Genomic DNA, 23,488 nt, shown 5'->3' with positions numbered 1-23,488 from the left:
CAAATCATTGTGATGAACAACAGTGATGGCAATGAAGCATGATTTAAGTCAATGATATGAAGGCAATTTAATGAATGAAATGAATGAAAATGAAAATGAAATATGGAGATTTCTATTATTAATCAATTCAAAAGATCATGGTGTAAATGAGTGCTTTAAAGCGAACTCGACTATGCACGCATAAAATAAAGATGTGAAGAATAGGGAATGAGATTAGCGGAAGAGTAGCGTCCCTTAATTGGACGTCACCCATAGTCTGTGACGTCACGGTGGAAAAGTTATTAGAGAGAGAATGTCATGTTGGTTGTGCGCATGCGTCTCTCGTCCTCGCTTCCGGAGTCTGTTAGGCGATGTTACAATTTTTCGGACAGAGACAACTCTGTTAAGAGCCAGGTACTCATTTTACACCTGAGTACGGTGAGAGAATGGGAGTAAAGAGCCTTTTCCAAGGACTTAACTATGCGCCGAGCGAGGCTCGAACCCAGGAACTTCCGATCCGAAAGCGAGTGCCATACCACAAGACCACATACCCCCACATTAGAAGGCAACGTTTTTCTAAGCCTACCGAAATATAACTGGAACTCAGTTCTTAGTAAAATAAAACTTTAATAACATAAATGTGAATACTCGTTACTGTGACAAACATGTTATTGACATTTGCCTAAAATACTCTTCAACAGTCGTAACGTCACTTCCTTCCTAAAGACGCATGGTAACTTAGTAACACTGGCTCTAAACTATCGGAACAATGGCGGACGCCCGTATGAAATATTTCTCCAACGAGCATAAAAGTGTATCCAGAGGAAAAAAAACCCCCATAAATTTGATCATATTTTGGCTTTTACACATTCTGATCACAGGGCATATGAAAAGTTCTAGCCAGCATGAAGAATAAAAAGTAATGATTTTCTTTATTTAGAACCAAGATGGCCGCTGTTGCCGGGCGGCGTGACACCAGACTACTGAATCCAATTCAGTATTTTAGGCCATTTTTCTATTTTCAATAAAAAAAATATATATTTTTATCTCACCCGCTCCTAAGCAACCATAATAAACTCGTCACATTCGTTACAATGTAACTAATTGTCACAAGGGGAAATGATCAAAATGGCACTTTACCGTCCCACTGCCATCACAGAGTGTTAATTGGATTTTCACGCATTACGAATGAGTGACGAAGACGAAACCACACCTATAATATGTGAAAAATCGTTCCAACTACGCCATTATCGGACAATGAAAATAACTGACACGCAATAGGCTTCAACACTCGTGACGTCACTTCCCTCGCAATGACGCATAGTAACTTAGTAACTGGTTCTAAACTATCGGAACAATGAATGGCCGACCCCCTTATGAAATAATTCTCCGACGATCATGAAAGTGTAACATGAGGAGAAAAACATTTGAAATCTGATCATGTTTTGACTTTTACTAATCGTCGAATTCAACTCGATCAAAAATCGAATCATTTATTTTGTAGTGAAGAATGATCCACACCACGTAATTGAAGTAAAACGACTTCCATGGGAAAATGAAGATAGAATGGAGATGATCTATAGATAGTTCGAAGATGACGTCACTCAGGCATTTGTTATTGTTTTTGCCATCCGCGTTTGTGAGTTGTTCTCACTAAACTGTGTTAACCAGCCTATAAAAGTTCATGGTTACACAGAGTTTGTGTGTTGGTCCGTTATACTTCCGGGTGGCAATGTTGTGAACTCCTTGGCCAAGCGCATACTATCTATATTAACTTTCCATGTGCTCGAGGTCATTGGTCACATCCCAAAATGTGCTCAAAGTGACCTACATAGTGAAAAGTGTTCACTGCTTTTTAAATATCTAACATCACGATTGGTCAATTTAGTCAGCTTGACACATGGTATGTTTATAACATTTGTAAACAAAGTAGCGTGTTTACATTTAATAAGAAATATCCAATTATTGGACAGCGACAAATCATGTGATTGATGACCTGGTCGGACGAAAACTTGAATATAGATCGCTCCCATTGATTGACATGTCCCAGAGCCTCACATTGGAAAATCATCATAAGTACACGAATGTACAGTCCATGAGGAAATCCTTACTCAGTATAGATATTATGCGTTTGGCTAAGAAGCTCAGAACATTGCCATCCAGAAGTATAATGGACCAACACACAAAACTATGTGTAACCATGGATTTCTATAGTCTGGATAATAATGTTATGTGAGAATTGTTCATAAACGTGAATGGCAAAAAACAATAACAAAGACCCGAGTGACGTCAACTTCATTCTATCTATATTTCGATGGTTATCAACGAATTTTTCATCCCTTACCTAATCAAAAGTAAACTGAGAAAGGATCTGGTATCAGCAGGTAGACCTAGTATCTAGCAGTCATATTCAAATCGCTGAAGCTACGTCTTTTTCTTGTGTCAAAAATTCGTCGTTATTATATATAAAGCATCGTTTTGATTTTGCCATTTTCAATTCATTTACCGCCTTTCTATAGCACTGTAGGGTGTCATTTTTACCCCAATACTCTAAAGTCATCATTGATAATATTTAGAACTTCATTATAAGCACCAAAGATTACGTCACCAATGACGATGATTTTATTTTTAAATTCCGTTTGCTATCATCAATCCGCATCATCACGTGCTGCCATCACCAATGTGCATGCATCGACAATTCAGGACACACGCGGTGTGAAAACCGTATTAGTTACAGCCCGTTGCACACCCCGTGCGCACGCGTTGACGTAGTTATCTTCACAACCTTCTAATGGATGTTAATGATAATTGGTTTCAACAGTCATGACGTCACTCCCTTGTAATGACGCATAGTAATTTAGCAGCTGACTCTAAATTATCGGAACAATGGCGGACGCCCTTATGAAATATTTCTCCGACGAGCATAAAAGTGTATCCAGAGGAGAAAAATTTTATAAATATGATCATGCTTTGACTTTTTTACATTCTGATCACATGATATATGAACAGTTCAAGCCAGCATGAAGAATAAAAAGTACCAATTTTATTTGTTTAGAACCACGTTTCTCGCTGTTGCTGGGCGACGTGACATCAGACTATTGAATCCAATGGGCACAATCTATATTACATTTCCATGTGCTCGAGGTCATTGGTCACATTGTAAAGTGTGCTCAAAATGACCCACATAGTGAAAAGTGTTCACAGTTTGAGAAATACCCTCTGTTACAATTGGTCATTTTGCTCAGCATGACTCATGGGTATGTTTACAACTTTCATAAACACAGCAGCGTGTTTAGATACATTGAGAAATGTCCAATCGTTGTACATCAACAAATCATGTGATCGATGACTTGGCTGGACGACAACATGAATATGGATCGCTCCCATTGACTCGAATCGTAGCCATCGTTAACTTATAGCCTGACACTGACCAAAAAAAATCACGTCAAAATGCCAGTCTTTTTAGGTTTCAGTGTCAGGCTATAACTTTACGATGGCTACGGTTAAACTCGTTTTAAAACAGTTCTTCATGATTATTCTAAACCTTTTTGCAAGCTGTCAAAAAACCCAGGCGTTAATCTTAGTAACACTGGCTCTAAACTATCGGAACAATGGCGGACGCCCTTACGAAATATTTCTAAGGCGATCATAAAGGGTATCCAGAGGAAAAAAACACATACATTTGGTCATGTTTTGACTTTTACACATTCTGATCACAAGGCATATGAAAACTTCTAGCCAGCATGAAAAATAAAAAGTAATGTTTTTCTTTGTTTAGAACCAAGATGGCCGCCGTTGCCGGGCGGCGTGACATCAGACTATTGAATCGTATTATGTCGCGAAGATATCACATTGAATGAAAATGTAATGACTCATGAATAGGTTGGCAATAATTTATTATCTAATTACAATGCGTGTGTGATAGCATAATAATTATGGTATAATATGAGTAGGGAAATGTGTTCTTATTAATAGAATATGGGAATATTATATGTACAGAGCAACACAAGAAAAACAATTTATTAACATAATGGTAACATTGAGGGAAAAGCCTGTAATGTGTGTGGATGGATATTTTAATGTCATCGAACGGATTAACCAGGAAAGGTTTCTACTAAAATGCATAAGAAACATCAACAGATGAAGTGAGTAGGAAAGTGCCAGAAGACAATAGAGAATAAAAATTTCGCGGCGGTGATGGGCGTTTGAAATCGTGGATAGCTCATACGGTAGAGTCACACTCTCCCCGGCCAGGCGGAGTTGTCGTACCAGTAAGGTCGCGGGTTCAAACCCCCATCACCGCCGCGAAATGTTTATTCTCTATTGTCTTCTGGCACTTTCCTACTCACTTCATCTTTTGTTGCTATCAACATAAGTGCCTGCTCCACTCACTTTTCTGAATAAGAAACATCAACACCTGCTTGCCCATTACTGGTGCCTGCGGCCACTGCCTTCCAGGATTCAATCCTATTGCAGGTTGCATGTATTTGGAAAACAAAATAGAATTTCTCGGCCTGCTGGAGATGGACGTAACTTGTAAGGGTATCCTATAGATAGTTCGAAGATGACGTCACTCATGTCTTTGTTATTGTTTTTTTTTGCCATCCGCGTTTATGAGTAATGCTCACTGAACTGTATTAACCAGACTATAAACGTTCGTGGATACACACAGTTTTGTGTGTTGGTCCGTTATACTTCCGGATGGTAATGTTATGAGCTTCTTAGCCAAGCGCATACTATCTATAGAGAATGAGATTAGCGGAAGAGTAGCGTCCCTTGATTGGACGTCACCCATAGTCTGTGATGTCACCGGCGGAAAAGTTGATTATGATATGCATTTTTGTACAGAAATATGAATAATAAATTTAGTATTTGGAGCGCTTGGCTTGTAGTTGGTTTGTTTACAAATACCTTCTCCACCGGTGACGTCCAATTAAGGGACGCTACTCTTCCGCTAATCTCATTCCCTATTTAATTCTCTCCTTACCAGCCATTTTCAAATTTTCCCCAAAACCTCACACCTAACACAAAAATAGATTTTTTTATCACTAGACAAATAGCTGTAAGTTTTTGCCATTAATAATTTCTTTAGCAAAGCATGCTCTTCAATACCCTGTTCATTTTCTTTAAATGTTATGATTTACAAAAGAAGTTTGAATAATAAAAATGTTGGTTGTATCGTAACGAATGTGACGATTTTCCTATAGTTGGTATGGAGAGGGTTAAATGCATAGTTTTGTATCCACCCACCTGACTTATTAAAATGTAAGAAAATGGGAAGATGAAAATCAAATCGTTTTATCCAGTCTGAGAATAAGGCCTCATTATAATGTGGTAAAAATGCATAAATGGTCAATTTACACCAACAATGTCTTTTCAATGTTAAATTTCTAATGTATTACATACCTAAAAAGCTGCACTATTTTGATAATTACCCTTAAATAAAGTAGCGATAAACCAGTATTGTTATGGATAGGGTTATAATATTGAAAACACAAGGCTACATTCTCACACAATCACACTAACATACAAACACACGAGCGCACACACACACGCACACATACACACACACAATAAAACATACTCGCACAAATCTTGATTAGGACCATCAACGGGCCAGTTAGAAATAGGCGCAATTATTGAAAATATATGGAACAAATTGGAGATGCGTCAGACTCAACTGTACGTGGATTTGAACTATAACAGCGGTAAATGACACGGCGACTTCAAGTAGAATATTCAAATACATTCATAATTCAATGTTAACGTTCTAGAATTCCAATATAAACTACGAAGACATGCTGATAATGGAGTGACATGAACCGAGTCATTTAGCGATCCAAAGTTAAAATCTGTAAATTGTTTTACTCAAATAGGTACCTATGTATTTTCAAGGGTAATAGGCCCCGTTTGTAATATTGTGTAGTTGTATTATTGATAAAGCAGATATAAACGAAGCAATACTGAAAGAAACAAACAATCGTCAACAAAAACATAATTATTATGGTTTTTTTTATACTTTCCCCAAAATATTCATTATAAATTCGTGAAATCAGTGGTGATTCTGATGGACGCACATTATTGATTATCTGGTTATGATTGAGTGAAGATCACAATAGGCTTCACATCATGACGTCACTTACCTGTATGACTTGGCATTAGTAATGATCTACTATCGAACAATGCGGACGCTTGTGAAATACTTTCGAGAATAAGTGTTCAGGAGAAACATAATATGATATTTGCTTACATTCTGATCCAACTATAAAAGTTCTAGCCACATGAGATAAGTTCGATTTTCTTGTAGACCACGATGCGCCGTTGCTGGACGTGACATCAGACATGAATCCATCCTACTAGGAGCATCGACTTGATCTGTCCACGTCATGCAAAAACCCCTCACACGGATAGTGTCCTTGGCTGCCGTCTCAATGATATCTTGGCCCTCTGATGAAATAGAACTGTCTTGAAGCCATAATATTTTCATGGTCCTAGAGTCTTCTAAAACAGGGGCTAACATGGAACACAATTCAACGGGAAGATTAACACAGCTTAAATCTAGTTCTTGAATCGTTGTACTGAGTTTGAGATACTCAATCAAATGAGCAAAGCCTGTCCTATCAAATGCCATGTTACTGAGGCTAAGAGTTTGCAACGATTCGCATCGCTTTAATCCCTTGAACAAAGCAGCCATATCGGACGATGTCAGATTGGTTTCAGACAGTGACAAGCATTCAGTTGCAGTTGAATTCTCCATAAACTGTCCAATTTCGTCTGCGCAGATCATGTTTAAAGATGACTTGTTTAAGTTGAGTTTTTTCAAGCAATGCGGGAGAGAACGAATGACTTGACAAACTAGTGATGGAGTTTTGCAGTTGACAAAAGAAAATGAATTGACGTTACCAAGGTTTGAACAAAACTCTTGCACGTCTGACCACGTGGCTGCATCAAATGTCTTGAATGGTTTTCTGGTGCAGTCTTCGACATGCAGAGAATTTAAAGACGGAGAGCTGCTTAGGCACGTTTTTAAGAATTCCGCCATGAGCTCAACACACGACCATGCCAATGTAATTGTTTTCAATAAATCGTTTTGACTCAATGCAGAAGCGAATGATATGAAAAGTTCCCGCTGTTTTAAATGGAGAGGAACAAGATTGATTTCTAAAGTTGTGATTACTATTTTTGGATGAGATGATATGGTGGTGAGACCGTTGAAAACATGTCTACTTATTATATTTACGTCACGAAGTTGAATGAGTTTGGGAAAGGACGGAGCCAAAATTTCCATGACGTCATCGCGACCTTGACATTCGACCAAGGAACAGAGACTATGTGCGTAGGATTTGATGGAGCCACTCTTTAGCTGAATTTCGTTGTCTTGTCCCACTTCCTTAAAGAATATCTTCTTGTTCTTACTGCCGTTATAATGTGTCATTTCTTTAAATAATTTCACGAGTATGTTTGAGTTTTCATCGTTTACGTGTAAGCCACAAGCAAAAGCCATGATAAAACAAGTACGTGGAGATTTTAAAACTAAAGAAATCGTAGAATCTGGTATAAATCTGGATGATAGAAAGTCCATTAATAACGAACAAGCAAATTTCCACCTTAGTCCTGGACCTTGTCTGGTCAATGCTCCTAACTGTCTAATCAAACTGTTGTTTTTCTCCTGCATCAACTCTTCCTCGGTAATAGCAAATCTTTTGCTTTTAAATGAGTTGTGGGCAAATGTTTCTAATTCGGCAGTAGCCCTTGTAACAGCCTCGGGGTATTCATTTTCAGATATCTCAATCTCATTCTGTTGGCAAAATTCATTTGCCATGGCGATGATGTATTGCTGGAATAGGTTTGTTAGCGTAGTTATGTCATGTAGAGGTTGAGCCCCTTGTAGACGGAAAATAGCAAAAACAAGAGTGCATATGTATGGGGATTCCATATACGGCTCAAGGGGAATATTTTCTGGGGAAGAATGACGTCAGGAGAATCCCCTTCCTCCTCTTCCTTCTCCTGATCTACGATTCGTGTCAAGTTCTTCATTATTTTTGTGACCATTCCATGTTTTAGCCCCAGATTGTAAAGTTTATAATCAGGATTGACAAAACCACTGATCTTAGCCTCAGGCCTTGAAAATGCCAAAACTGCACATCCGTGGAGGATTTTACCTTGAACAATTTTCAACAGTTCTTCACTACCTTGTCCCCCTTCAAACCCATCTACCAAAATCAAAGTGTGACGTGCATTGTGTTCTATGGTTGCCCAAAATTCCCCAGCAGCTACTTTGAAGTTTGAAGGTAGTAGCTGGTCGTAAACCTCCATCTGAAAACTTCCTTTCATGGCGTGTGCGTCAGCGTAGAGCATGAATTTATAAGAATTTTGGAAGTATGTTGGTTGGGTTGCCCAGAGAAAAGAGAGCATAGTCGCTAAAGTAGATTTTCCGCTTCCAGCAAAGCCCTCTAAAACCACACGGGTGCCGCGACTTGAGTGAGCTTGCAGGGGTAGGATCGCATCCAAAGAAATTTTGCGTCTGTCGAGGAATAATGAAACAACAGAAATATAATGATACAGTATAATACACATCCACGTACACACACATACCCACACACGCACACATTACACGCTATTATATATATATATATATTATATATTATATATATATATATATTATATATTAATAATATATATGAAAATGCGTGTGATGTGTGTGGTGCGTGTGTGTGTGTGTGTGTGTGTGTGTTTTGTATAATCATAAAACCAAATCAAGAAATAATAATGTTCAACTTTTTAATGAAAGGAGCTATTCATAAAATATTTCAAGTGTGATTATATTCATTTTTAACAATATAATTTCGAGCATTCGCTATCTTCCTCTATTCCGCTATCTTCCCATACATACACACACACACACACACACACACACACACACACATATATATATATATATAAATATATATAAAGGGAGAGACAGAGAGAGAGAGAGACAGAGAGAGAGAGGGAGAGAGAGAGAGAGAGAGTGAGAGAGAGAGTGAGAGAGAGTAGAGAGAGAGTGAGAGAGAGACAGAGAGAGAGAGTGAGAGAGAGTGAGAGAGAGTGAGAGAGTGATAGAGAGAGAGTGAGAGAGAGAGAGAGTGAGAGAGAGATTGAGAGAGAGACAGAGAGAGTGAGAGAGAGAGAAAGAGACAGACAGAGAGAGAGAGAGAGAGAGAGACAGAGAGAGAGAGAGAGTGAGAGAGCATGACAACATATATTCTTTAAATGAATAAAATAATATACTATATTGTTCAATATTATAATATGTTGATGATTAAGGGATTTCAGATAATAGTAATAAAAAACTAACTTGAAAACATCAGAAAAATAATTTCTTATACTCTTCCACAAGACCAAAATAGACAATTAGTGAATACTATGTCATGTCTTGTGGTATGACACTCGCTTTCGGATTGGTAGGTCTTGGGTTCGAGCCTCGCTTGGCGCATAGTTGAGTCCTTTGCGAAGGCTCTTTACTCACATTCTCTCACCGTACTCAGGTGTAAAATGAGTACCTGACCGTTAACAGCATTGTCAATGTCCGAAAAAAAAAATTGTAATATCGCCTAACAGGCGTCATGTCCCGTCCTACAAGTTAAATGTTGCTGTTGGCCAGGGTCCCCTTGTAAAGCGCTTTGAGCACGTTTAGTGGATATTGCGATATATAAAAAAGCCCAATATGATATAATAATAATCCCTGGACGAGAGTAATAGAGGTCAATCAGGAAGCTTACGGTTGAAAGAATGCCTACAAGTATTTCTATATTTGAATACGATGTATGGTCATCAAACGGTCAAGCAATTTATCTGTCCAGGTCCCGTTCTTATAAAGAGTTACTTAATGCCGTTCTTCACTCGCCTTTTAAATTACTTTCTGTCTTCTGCCTAAACGAAGCAAGTAGAGGTAGACAATGGATAATATGCTATGTTACAAGAACCAGGACATGAATAGAAGGATAGATGAGAAAAAAAACATCGACTATCCGAGAAGATCACAGATTAAGGAGTATTGAAGAGCCATTATCTCTAGTGTCTGTCTCAGATTTAGCACCACTTGATGATGATTCTGATGATGATGTTGATGATGATGATGATTATTAACTTTTGTAATAAGTCTTTTCTTAACTCACTCAACCCTAACACCGACTATATCCGAAGCATGCTCGGGGTTAATTTGACCCCATGCCTATTTATTACATTTTTCTGAGACAAATTATTGGCGTATCTAGTAGTATCAAAGCTAATGTTCTTAATTTTTACAAGTTCATGATAGTTGAATAAAACGATCTATGCACATGCTCATTTTAAAACAATTTTTTCCAATTTTGAAAAGTAGCCACAATCTCTAGGATTGAGTGAGTTAATAGTCTTACCCTTCAGAGTCGAAGATCTCCAATGGACAGTACAGGTCCTTGATGTTACACGTCACTTCCGACCATGGCAACGGAGTCAGGCTTGAAAACACTTCCTTGTAATGAGACTCTAATCCTTCTCGTATAATCCCGACAACATCTATCAGAAAATAATGGAGAGGCCATTCGACACAAATATAAGTATAAGTATATTTTAATGTCAATAATATGAATACTAAAGAAAAATCTATAGACGGCTATAGGTCAAGCCGTATGTTATCCAGAAATTGCTACAAATGTTTTCCAGAAATAGCTACTAACAATGCCATTAAAATGAACCCTTCTATTCACTTGCCTGTTCACAAACATAACATGAAAACTTGCTAAAAGTGGTTTATAGTCATCTTCTATTAAAGACAAGAGAATGACCTGGACAATGTTGTGATCTAGGAATATTTATGTGGAAAATAAAACAAATTGGCGTAAAGGATGAGTTTAGTTATTCTCCTCATCTATCTTCTAATCCTCCTCCTCGTCGTCTACTTCCTCTTCCTCTTCTCCTACTCATCGTATTCGTCCTCCTCATTCTTATTCCTCACTTCATTTATAAGCACTATAAGATGTTTATAATTCAGCCTTTCATTAACATTTTTGTTTGATTTAGTTTTACCTTTTGATTATTCTTTTTTATAAGCTCACATTGAAAACACTTTTCTGTCCTTACAATTATCGAGAAATTGACAATGATAATAATAATAATAATAATAATAATAATAATAATAATAATAATAATAATAATAATAATAATAATAATAATAATAATAATAATAATATAATAATAGTCTAATAATAATAAAAAATAATAGAATAATATTAATATTAATAATTATAATGACATTAATAATAATAATAATAATAATAATAATAATAATAATAAAAATAATAATAATAATAATAATAATAATAATAATAATAATAATAATAATAATAATAATAATAATAATAATAATAATAATAATATAATAATAATAATAATAATAATAATAATAATAATAATAATATAATAATAATAATAATAATAATAATAATAATAATAATAATAATAATAATAATATATAATAATAATATAATTTTGTCCTTTCAATTATCTAGCTATTTAAATCTAGTTCCTGGACAATAATTTCCGGCACAATACAAAAGTGAGGCCTCTTTCTTTAATGCTGAAACGATTTATTTGAAGAACAGAAAATGGTAAACAGGAAATAGATTGATTGAAGAACAGAAAATGGTAAACATGAAATAGAGTGATTGAAGAACAGAAAATGGTAAACAGGAAATAGATTGATTGAAGAACAGAAAATGGTAAACATGAAATAGAGTGATTGAAAAACAGAAAATGGTAAACAGGAAATAGAGTGATTGAAGAACAGAAAATGGTAAACAGGAAATAGAGTGATTGAAGAACAGAAAATGGTAAACAGGAAATAGAGTGATTGAAGAACAGAAAATGGTAAACAGGAAATAGAGTGATTGAAGAACAGAAAATGGTAAACAGGAAATAGAGCGACTCATCAACACACCAATTGTTTCATGCACTCCTTGTTTGTAAACCGCCTTCCTCGTTTTCATCACTTGTTCGTATATTCTTGGGTATTTAAACTTGATGGCATCACAAAACAGTTTAAAGGCGTACGGGATAGGGGATTTCATGATCTGTGAATGAGAAAACGGTTGTTTATATACTGTTTATACAAGGGTCTAAGATTATATGTGCGGCTATGTGGTCTAGTGGTATGACACTCGCTTTCGGATCGGAAGGTCCTGGGTTCGAGCCTCGCTCGGGGCATTGTTGAGTCTTTGGAAAAGGCTCTTTACTCCCATTCTCTCACCTTACTCAGGTGTAAAATGAGTACCTGGCCGTAAACAGCGTTGTCTCTGTCCCAAAAATTTGTAATATCGCCTGACAGGCGTCATGTCTCGTCCTACATGTTATGTGTTGCTGTTTGCCAGGGACCCCTTGTAAAGCGCTTTGAGCACGTTTAGTGGATATTGCGCTATATAAAAGCTCAATTTTAAAAAAATATAACAAGATATAAATTGGCATTTACGGTTCATAAGCATATAATATGTGTCAGTGCATGACATAATCAGTCGGAAGGTGCAAATTTTGGATTTACATTTTTATGCATTTCTGAAAGCACATTTTCTCCAGAGAATTTTAATCTTTATTTGAAGTAAATCGGGTGATTTTTCATGAAGTTATGGTCAGATGTATGGGAAAGATTTCCAGCAACTTTTCTCAAATTTCATACTTTTTCAACTTGACTAGCTGTAAAAAAAAATATTTAGAAGTGAAATTAAGCTTTGATATTTCCCGAAGATGAACAAAAAGAGTTGATTTAATCATTTATGATAAAAACTCAGTTTTGATGAAAGTTGACTTTCTAACTAAGCTTGCAATATCTCAGTTCAAATCTTTTCACCATCCAACTGATTATGTAATATATGAAGCGATATTTAGTGCAAAACTCTCAACTTGAAATTGGTCAGGCTGGTCTTCTTGTTGGCATAACTGAATCATCATGAAAAATTGTATAGGAAAAAGTCGACGTGCACTTATTTGCAGGTCTGATAACTCAATTTCGTATGGGCCCATTTCATTGGTCTAATGAAACTCAAAAATGACACGAAATATTGTCCATTACAACAATGTTAACCTAAGCACATGACTAGGATGTCAGACCTGCATATATGTACAAGTCGGGAAAAGTCCTACCAAGGTAGATAATTTATCTTTTTCTTTTAACAAAAAAAAATGTTAAAAAAAAGACTTGTTCATAGATAGTATGCGCTTGGCTAGGAAGCTCATAACATTGCCATCCGGAAGTATAACGGACCAACACACAAAACTGTGTGTATCCATGTATTTTTATAGTCTAGTTAATACAGTTTAGTGAAAATTACTCATAAACGTGGATGGCAAAAAACAATAACAAAGACCTGAGTGGCGTCAACTTCAATCTATCTATATTCAACAGTACGGGAATAATAGACACATAGATAACCACGCCTCTTGGACAATCGTCATAATGTAAACACTGGCAGTGATTGGTTAACATAGCAAACTACCCGGGTTTACTATCGATGGCATGTGTCTAAGTAAAATACCCACTGTTCTACCGCTTGATCAATAGAACCACCACAGATGTATGTGTAAACTTAATCATAAATTATAATCTGATCGAGAAAATTGTGTGACAACTAGTCACCCATTTGGTGGTATAAAAACAATAACAATGATCACACACACACAGAAAGAGAGAGAGAGAGAGAGAGAGAGAGAGAGAGAGAGAGAGAGAGCGATTTCATTCACGTTATTGTTTATAAGTCACCAACCATGCGCGTCCGAACACGTGTGAATGTGTGTCACAAATCCTATGTTTTGATTGGTCAAAAATCTACTGGTTAATACATATTTGAAACCCCTCTCATTTCTTTGTAAGTTGAATAATACTTTGGACGCTTTAAATTTAAAATGATGATACGTTCTTACCTTTGGCAATAATACTTGCATCCTATCCACGTTTTTGGGGGGAGCCATAACTTCTTGTCTATCCGTGACCTTGATTATTTGACCTTGTTGCAGGCGGTCAAGGACGTCCTCAGCTTGAACAGTATCGTGCAGCAACTTATAACACTTTGTTATAACTACACGGTCCTCTGGGGGAATTCCTGTTTGGAGGAATTTACAAACAGAACGGATAAGGATGACCCTCAGGGTATAATTTGTACCTTTTTTTACTTCTTTGCCTCTCACTCGGAACGATTGCATTTAACTCTCCCCTTTCTTACCAGCTATTTTTAGAATTTTCCCCAAAAATTCACACCCACCCTACACAAAATAGACATTTCCTAATCAAATTAAAAAGTAACAAGTGCATTCTATACAGAATATTGTTCAGCAAAATGATGTGTACAACACAGTGTTTGGTATTTATAGCTGTAATCAAAGCATTTCTTTAAATTTTTCTGTTGAACAAGAGAAATCAGAATGAGAAAATTGTCGGTTGCATCGTAACGAATGTGACGGTTTTCCTATGGGTGGTAAGGAAAAGGTCAAAATAAAATAATTCAACAAGTTTTAGAAATATATAATCAAATCAGAAATTGTATATTCCATCGTGAAAATATCTAAGACCTAGCCTAGGTTTCTATACCATGTGAATAGGGAATGAGATTAGCGGAAGAGTAGCGTCCCTCGATTCGGTACTTTTTATTCTTCGTGCTGGCTCGAACTTTCCATATGTCTTGTGATCAGAATGTGTAAAAGTCAAAACATGATCAGATTTATATTGTTTTTTTTTCCTCTGGATATGTTTTTTATGGTCGTCGGAGCAATATTTTATAAGGGCATCCGCAATTGTTCCGATAGTTTAGAGCCAGTTACTAAGTTCCCATGCGTCATTACGAGGGAAGTGACGACTGTTGAAGCGGATTGCAAATTGTTATCTAATATACTAATAATAATAATAATGATCATAATTACAATAATAATAATAATAATAATAATAATAATAATAATAATAATAATAATAATAATAATAATAGATCTTTATTGTCAATAATATGGCAATTTGTCATTTAGTTACACTTGTTATAACGTTAAATAACTGTAACATTGACCAGATATTTCACTCCTACTTATTCTCTCTCTCTCTCTCTCTCTCTCTCTCTCTCTCTCTCTCTCTCCCTCCCTCTCTCTCTCTCCATCTCACTAACCATCTAATGTCATTCCATCGTTCCTTTTGAATGCGGACCTTGCCCCGGCTCTAGTACCTCTCCTGTTATTCTCTAATTTCACCAATTTGCTGACCATGGCCTCGCAGTCTGAAGCGTTCCAGGCACCCTTGACCAAGGCAATATACTTGGATTGAAGATCAACTGGTAGCATTTCGTTTTCAATGCGCTGGATTCGAACTCGAACCTGAGAAAAGAATTGGTTTATTTAATGTCATTTATTGATATGAAAGGAATCAGCTTGGTGTGAAGTTATTATTAGTAACTATATGAGATTCTTTCAAACAGTATTGAATATTATAATTGTGTGGTTTACTCTGTTGCACTTTCCAACCCAAATTCTCGTGTCTTGTCTGTTTCCTACTTTTTGTGTGCGTCATGTCGGTTCTTCCTGTTTATGTTCTCCCCTTAAAGATTAAAGGTGTTGACTTCTAAGACACAACTTTCTTAAGTATCATGTATTCGTTTGTCCGGTGATACATTTGGTGACCCCGACGTGATCCATTCATTCTAAATCCTCATGTCTATAGAAGCAGTAACACTTAAAACTCCCCGCGTTTTGGACCACATTCCCCTCTCCTTGATTCGCGCAAACTGAGGCTCAGAAAAAATGGAGGTGATTTCCTGAATTTCATATCAATTCCACATAAGCCGCATTATATCATAATTTGGAGAAATAGTTTCCCTCTCTATAGAGGTGAGATGGCAATAATGCAATGAATACCAGTTTACTTTGCGTTTGGGTCTTGTGGAAAAAAAAGAAACCAGCATTTCAAATTTAAGTTTTCTCGTAGGTATTAATTAAAAATAAGCGTGCAATCATATCAAAATATCCCCAGAAAGTCTATAGGGAATGAGATTAGCGGAAGAGTAGCGTCCCTTGATTGGACGTCACCGATGGAGAAGTTATTAGAGAGAGAACGTCAATATGGTTTTGCGCATGCGTCTCTCGTCCTCGCTTCCGGTGAAAGCGGCATGAGACACTTCATCGAAAGCGAGGACGAGAGAGAAGCATATGCAAAACCATGTTGACGTTCTCTCTGTAAGGTGACGTCCAATCAAGGGACGCTACTCTTCCGCTAATCTCATTCCCTATTTTAGCACATTAGCGTCCTTATATCAAAACCGTCCTTTTCTTTCTTTTATCACATTGTAGAGGACATGCTATTCAGATCATTATATTGACACCAGCAGGACCCAAGAAACACGATTATGTCCCCTGATATGGAATGCCTCAATTGTTGGTGTTTCAATTAAAATTGTACTCGGTTAAATCATTAAATGGATATTGTGATTCCCCCCCCCCAAAAAAAAATTAATCGAAAAAATAGCTGAGAATGAATGTATATTTTAATATCTCTTTGTTAGCCATTATTTACATATTCTAAAAAAAAATGAGCTTTTATTTAGCGCAATATCCACTAAAAGTCAAAGCGTTTTACAAGGGGTCGCTGGTCAACAGCAACATTTAACATTAGGGCGGGACATGACGCCTGTTAGGCGATATCACAATTTTTCGGACGAAGACAACGCTGTTAACGGTCAGGTACTCATTTTACATCTGGGTACGGTGAGAGAATGTGAGTAAAGAGCCTTTTTCCCAAGGACTCAACTATGCGCCGAGCGCGAGGCTCGAACCCAGGACCTTCCGATCCGAAAGCGAGTGTCATACCACTCGACCACATGGTCGCACATATACATATTCACTTACAACATAAATCATCAACAATAGACATTTTAATGTTTAATAGTTAACAAAACAATATTGCTCACATCTCCTATTAAGTCTCAAACGATTATCTACGAGTTGCAATGTCCAAAAAGTTTAGGTCTATTTTCACCTTATATCTTTAACATATTTATTTTAGAAATGTTACAAAACCATTGCTTATTTTCAACAAGCAAATTATCGGAAAGGGAATTGATTCAGACTTAACTCAGGTTATTAACTCTTTAACTCACTCAACCCTAACACCGACTATATCCGTAGTTTACCCGGGGTTACTTTTACCCCAAGCCTATTTATTACGTTTTTCTGAGACAAATTATAGGCGTAGTATCAAAGCTAATGTTTTTAGTGTTTACATGTTAATGGTAGTTGAATGTACACGCTCATTTTTAATACATTTTTTCCAATTTTGAAAAGTAGGAAAACTCTCTATTATTGAGTGAATTAACTCTCTCCTTACCAGCTATTTTTAGAATTTCCCCCAAAAATTCACACCCTCCTGACACAAAATAGACATTTCCTAATCAAACAAAAAAGTAACAAGTGCATTCTGTACAGAATGTTGTTCAGCAAAATGATACCTACAACACAGTGTTTCGTATTTATAGCTGCAATAAAAGCATTTCTTTAAATTTTGTGATATAGAAGAGAATTCAGAATGAGAAAATTGTCTGTTGTATCGTAACGAATGTGACGATTTTCCTATGGGTGGTATGGAAAGGGTTAAGAGACTCCAAGCTTACTTCCTGGTTTCCCAGTCTGGTCAATACATCCGTGGCTTGACCCCAAAGGACAGGGTATTCATCTTGTCTTAGACCACTCAAGCCTCCAACCTACGTGAAATAGAATTGAATCAGAAGTAAATGAAGTGCAATCATGTCTCACAATGTATGTAACTTTCCAATGCCGCTTGATCTTCATGGAGAATCAACGACATCTAAAGAGGTACTACAGATGCCGGGTTATTGGTGTTCGCTGTGTGGAAAACACAGGCAAATAGATACGAAAAACAATTTCTAGTCGATTTAAGCTTATGAAAATTGATGAAAGCTTAATCCATAGTTGAGATCTATTAATGGCTTAATAAGTGAAAAACTTCATGTGTGGAAATGAGCTCGTTATCACAATAGAAGAAAGAGTATAATATATATATATATATATATATATATATATATATATATATATAATATATATATATATATATATATATATATATATATATATATATATATATATATATATTGAATTGTGTTTGATACAAATATGGTACGAAAAGTGCTCGACATGCTCGACATAAGCCTGAAACATTAATGTAGACTGTCTCAAACATTGTGGTAAATATTTTAAATATATATATATATATATATATATATATATATATATATATATATATATATAATACACCGTCTCAAAACGGTATTATGTCGGAACGAACCTGATACTTAAAAGCCGAAATTAACCCTAAAATAATATGGTATCCATTCTCCCAAATAAAACATACAAACTCATCACAAGACTGATAATGTCTGGCTATAAATTCAATTTTCAACACCTTAACCATCCCGACTTAATACCGTTTTGAGGCGAAGGGTCACATTGATACATACTTCTTGTAGTTTGAGCTGTAATCGGGCCACGTCAGCACTAAGGGAACTGTCTGTATTGAGCGGTGCCGCATGCCAGCCGTAGGGGTAGGGCGGTGTGAGGTGACACACTGTCTGGAGGAGGACGACCAAGACTTTCGTATCAAAATGTTCTGAGGACACAAGTTCTCGGATCTTTTTCCGTTTTCGTCGAGGGGGATACAGCTGTTGCCATTGTCTGTCCGTCAGGACCTGCCGATTAATAATAATAATAATAATAATAATAATAATAATAATAATAATAATAATAATAATAATAATAATAATAATAATAATAATTATTATTATTATTATTAATAATAATACATGGCATTTATATAAATAGTTCGAAATTGACGTCACTAAGGTCTTTTTACAGTTTAGATATTATTTTTACACCTGAAAAAGATAGTCTCAACTTTGCACAATCCACAACGGAACTTGAACATGGGGCCGATAAATCACAAGTGAATGCCTCACCACTTGGCCATTAAACCCTACAAAGAGACAATAATATTATGGCAACATTGATTGCAGGCTCGTATTTATTCGACTGATTCAACGATAAGAAAAGTAACAAAGGCATTCCAGTTAATTAAATAATTGAGCTTTAATTAGCGCAATATCCACTAAATGTGCTCAAAGCGCTTTACAAGGGATCACTGGTCAACAGCAACACACCTGTTAGTCGATATTACAATTTCTCGGAGAAAGACAACGCTGTTAACGGCCAGGTACTCATTTTACACCTGAGTACGGTGAGAGAATGTGAGTTAAGGGCATTTTCCAAGGACTCAACTATGCGCCGAGCGCGAGGCTCGAACCCCGGACCTTCCAATCTGAAAGCGAGTGTCATACCACTAGACCACATAGCCGCACACTTGGCCATTAAACCCTACAAAGAGACAACAATAACATATTGACAACATTGATTGCAGGCTCGTATTTATTCGACTGATTCAAGGATGTGCAGCTATATGGTCTTGTGGTATGACTCTCGCTTTCGAATCGGAAGGTCCTGGGATCGAGCCTCTCGCTCGGCGCATAGTTGAGTCCTTGGAAAAGACTCTTTACTCACATTCTCTCACCGTACTCGGGTGTAAAATGAGTACCTGGCCGTTAACAGTGTTGTCTTTGTCCGAAACATTGTAATATCGCCTAATAGGCGTTATGTCCCGTCCTACATGATAAATGTAACTGTTGACTAGGGGCCCCTTGTAAAGCGCTTTTAGCACATTTAGTGGATATTGAGCTATAGATATAATGATGATGACGTCACGTAGATCTTTGTTATTGTTTTTGCCATCCGCGTTTATGAGTACTTCTCACTAAACGATATGAACCAGACTATAAACGTTCATGGTTATACATATTTTAGTGTGTTGGTCCGTTATACTTCCGGATGGCAATGTTGTGAGCTTCTTGGCCAAGCGCATACTATCTATATAAAAAAAGCTCATTCATTTAAAAGTAACAAAGGCATTCCATGCAGTTACCTCTTGTTGATGAAGTTTTTGAAGTACGGACTTGACATGCATGAAGGAGAGATGGTCAGCGAGAGTCAATGGCGGATGTATACTGTCAAAGGTAGCTCTTAACGCCAGTGTACCAACATCGTGTAGAAGCCAACACACACGAGCCAGGTACTCACGTTCTTGTATCGTTACCAGTTGTTCTGGACCGTGCATGCTATCCTTTGTCTTTGGAAGAAAAGTAAGAAAGAAGATCGTTAACCCTCTGTTACCAACTACAGGAAAATCGTCACATTCGTTACGATACAACCAACATTTTTCTTATTCAAATTTCTCTTGTACATCATAAAATTCAAAGAAAATGGACAGTTGTTGTAGAGCAAGTTTTGCTAAAGAAATTATGTATGGCAAGAACTTTCTGCTATTGTGTTTGAGTGATAAAGAATATATTTTTTGTGTTAGTTGGGTGTGAAGTTTTGGGGGAAATCCTGAAAATGGCTGGTAAGGAGACATTTAACAATTTTGGCACATTATGGTAAGTTTGTGACCTTTGGTTGTAAACAAAAAACATTGATAAAAATACCCTTAAAATGGTTTTCAAAAAGTGTATATGTGACCTACCGTATCAAAGCGTTATTATGTCAGGATCCACTCGGTAAGGGAAATTGAATTCATAGCCACAAATATCCAACTTGGGCTTAATTTCTGTACGTTATGGTGGAGTATAAAGACTATTTCTTGCCTTACAAATACTTCTAAGCTCCAATTTCTCATCATTTTATCCCTAAATTCACTTTTTGCGGTCTGAACCATCCCGACATAATACCGCCTTGAGACGGAGGGTCACATATGGGGTCCCAAAGTCACAGCAACACTTAGCATGTATTTAATTTTTAGACATTTAAGTGCCGTACTCTGGAAATTCACGTATTTAAACATTTGGTCCGAAAACTTGTCCTAGCAAATATCAATCGAATTAAATGGCCATTATCTTCACAAAAACACTCAAACCTGGGACTTTGTGAATGATTATAAATGTAATGATGATGATGATGATGATGATAATGGTAATAATAATAAAAATAATAATAATAATAATAATAATAATAATAATAATAATAATAATAATAATAATAATAATAATAATAATAATAATAATAATAAGATAATAATAAAGATAATAATAATAATAATAATAATAATAATAATAATAATAATAATAATAATATAGTAATAATAGTAATAATAATAATAATAATAATAATAATAATAATAATAATAATAATAATAATGATGATGATGATGATGATAATAATAATAATGATGATGATGATGATGATGATGATAATAATAATAATGATGATGATGATGATGGTGATGATGATGATGATGATGATGATGATGATGATGATGATGATGATGATGATGATGTAAATGATGATATGATATGATGATAATATGATGATGATGATGATGATGATGATGATGATGATGATGATGATGATGATAATGATAATGATGATGATGATAATAATAATAATAATAATAATAATAATAATAACAACAACATAACATATGGTATAGGGCGAAATGATATAACAGCCATGGAATGCCCTTCATTGTAATGCTAAAAGTCAATTGATGGAAAGATTACAATAATGATAAACATGGTAGAGATAATTAATCAACGTTAATGTACTCATCTATGTGTCATGTAATATATTTAACCGTGACATTCAAAACAAACACACACACACACACACACACACACACACTCGTGCATCCACACATATAGAAAATACCATAATAATATAACAATGCATGATATTTACATACAAGATTGAAAGCCATGTCAACAGCAGTCCAACCAAGTATTATTCGTCATATATAAATCTCCCATCATATAATTCCCTGTCTACTAACACATTGAAATAATCCATAGATTTTGTATTCTTTGTTTCAAATGGTTCCATTTTTGGGCAATATGAAATATCAAACCAATTTTGTCTCATGTTTGTTTTTCACCTAGTCACATAATATTATATCTTAAATTTGTCCCCTCTAGTGAAAGTAATATTAGAATATGAAAATTATTCAAATGGTCTACAACATGGCATTTGGATTTTAATATTTCGAAATGTAATGTATTACATAATATAGGAAAAAATAATCCATGTCATAATTATTTTCCCGATACTTTTATGTCAAATCTACTTTCTGTTGTGCCTTGTGAAAAGGGTGTCGGAGTTTCTTTTGATTCATTTTGTAATTTTGATGTATCTATCCTACAAATTGATGATTGCGTAAGCCGTGCAAACATAATATTTGTATAACATGTGGAACATTTATAAGTCTTGATAAAACCATATCTTTGTTCGACAATCTATTAGTATTGAAAGGGTATAGAGGAGAGCTGTCCAAAAGATTTGTGCAGTAAAGTATTTATCTTATAAGGAAGGGTTAGAATTTCTTGACTTAGCAAGTTTAAAATACAGAATTCGTGGGGATTTAATTCAGGTTTATAGATTGGTGCATGGTCTGTATAGGATAAACTTTTCTGATTTTTATTTTCATATTCTAATATTACTTTTACTATAGAGGGAACAAGTCTAAAAAATTTTGTCACTAGATGCAAAATAAGCATGAGACAAAACTGGTTCGGTATTCGTATTGTCCAGAAATGGAACAATTTGAAATTTGAAACAAAGATTGCAAAATCGATAGAACATTTCAATGTGTTAGTAAACAGTGAGTTATATGAAGGGAGGTTTATATATGATGAATAATACAGGATTACACTGCTGTTGACATGGTTTTCAATTTTGTATGTAAATATCATGAATTGTTATCTTATTATGGTTATTTTCTATATGTGTGTATGCATGAGTGTGTGGTGTGTGTGTGTGTGTGTGTGTGTACGTGTGTGGTGTTTTGCATGTCACGGTTAAATGTATATGTTTGTATATCACACATTCATGGGTACATTTAAGTTGATTAATTCTCTTTACCATCGAAAGATTGTTAGCATTACTATTAATATTAAGGGCATTCAAAGGATTTTATCCTATTTCACCCTATACCATGTGTTATGTTTTGCTATGCATAATACTAATATAATGATAATGATAATGATAATAACAATACTACTACTACTACTACTACTACTACTACTACTACTACTACTACTACTACTACTACTACTACTACTACTACTACTACTACTACTACTACTACTACTACTAATAATAATAATAATAATATAATAATAATAATAATAATAATATATCATTTATTATGATTACTACTACTACTACTACTACTACTACTACTACTACTACTACTACTACTACTACTACTACTACTACTACTACTACTACTACTACTTCTACTACTACTACTACTACTACTATTTTTTTTTTTTTTTTTTATTTGAGTGCTAATTTATCAATGTCATTTCTAGAACCTGGATAGATGGATGGATGGATGGATCGATGGATAGATGGGTGGATG

The 23,488-nt window shown here is 35.5% G+C and overlaps 1 protein-coding gene across 1 annotated transcript in view; it reads right to left on the bottom strand.

Annotated features, from left to right (window-relative positions):
* Positions 1-6,241: 6,241 nt before the first annotated feature.
* LOC144966947 (uncharacterized) overlaps positions 6,242-23,488 on the bottom strand; it is an 18,307-nt gene continuing 1,060 nt past the window's right edge. The window contains 9 exon segments of the mRNA XM_078903642.1: positions 6,242-7,909; positions 7,912-8,503; positions 10,380-10,518; positions 11,939-12,071; positions 13,912-14,090; positions 15,138-15,342; positions 17,628-17,717; positions 18,492-18,719; positions 20,003-20,206. Coding sequence (XP_078759768.1) covers positions 6,242-7,909; positions 7,912-8,503; positions 10,380-10,518; positions 11,939-12,071; positions 13,912-14,090; positions 15,138-15,342; positions 17,628-17,717; positions 18,492-18,719; positions 20,003-20,206 — 3,438 coding nt within the window.

Source organism: Berghia stephanieae, chromosome 3, assembly GCF_034508935.2.
Source record: "Berghia stephanieae isolate SIO BIC M18660-M18661 chromosome 3, UCSD_Bste_1.3, whole genome shotgun sequence".
Taxonomy (NCBI): Eukaryota; Metazoa; Mollusca; class Gastropoda; order Nudibranchia; family Aeolidiidae; genus Berghia; species Berghia stephanieae.
Note: the sequence above shows the minus strand (reverse complement) of the source record. Positions and strands in the feature narration are given on the sequence as shown.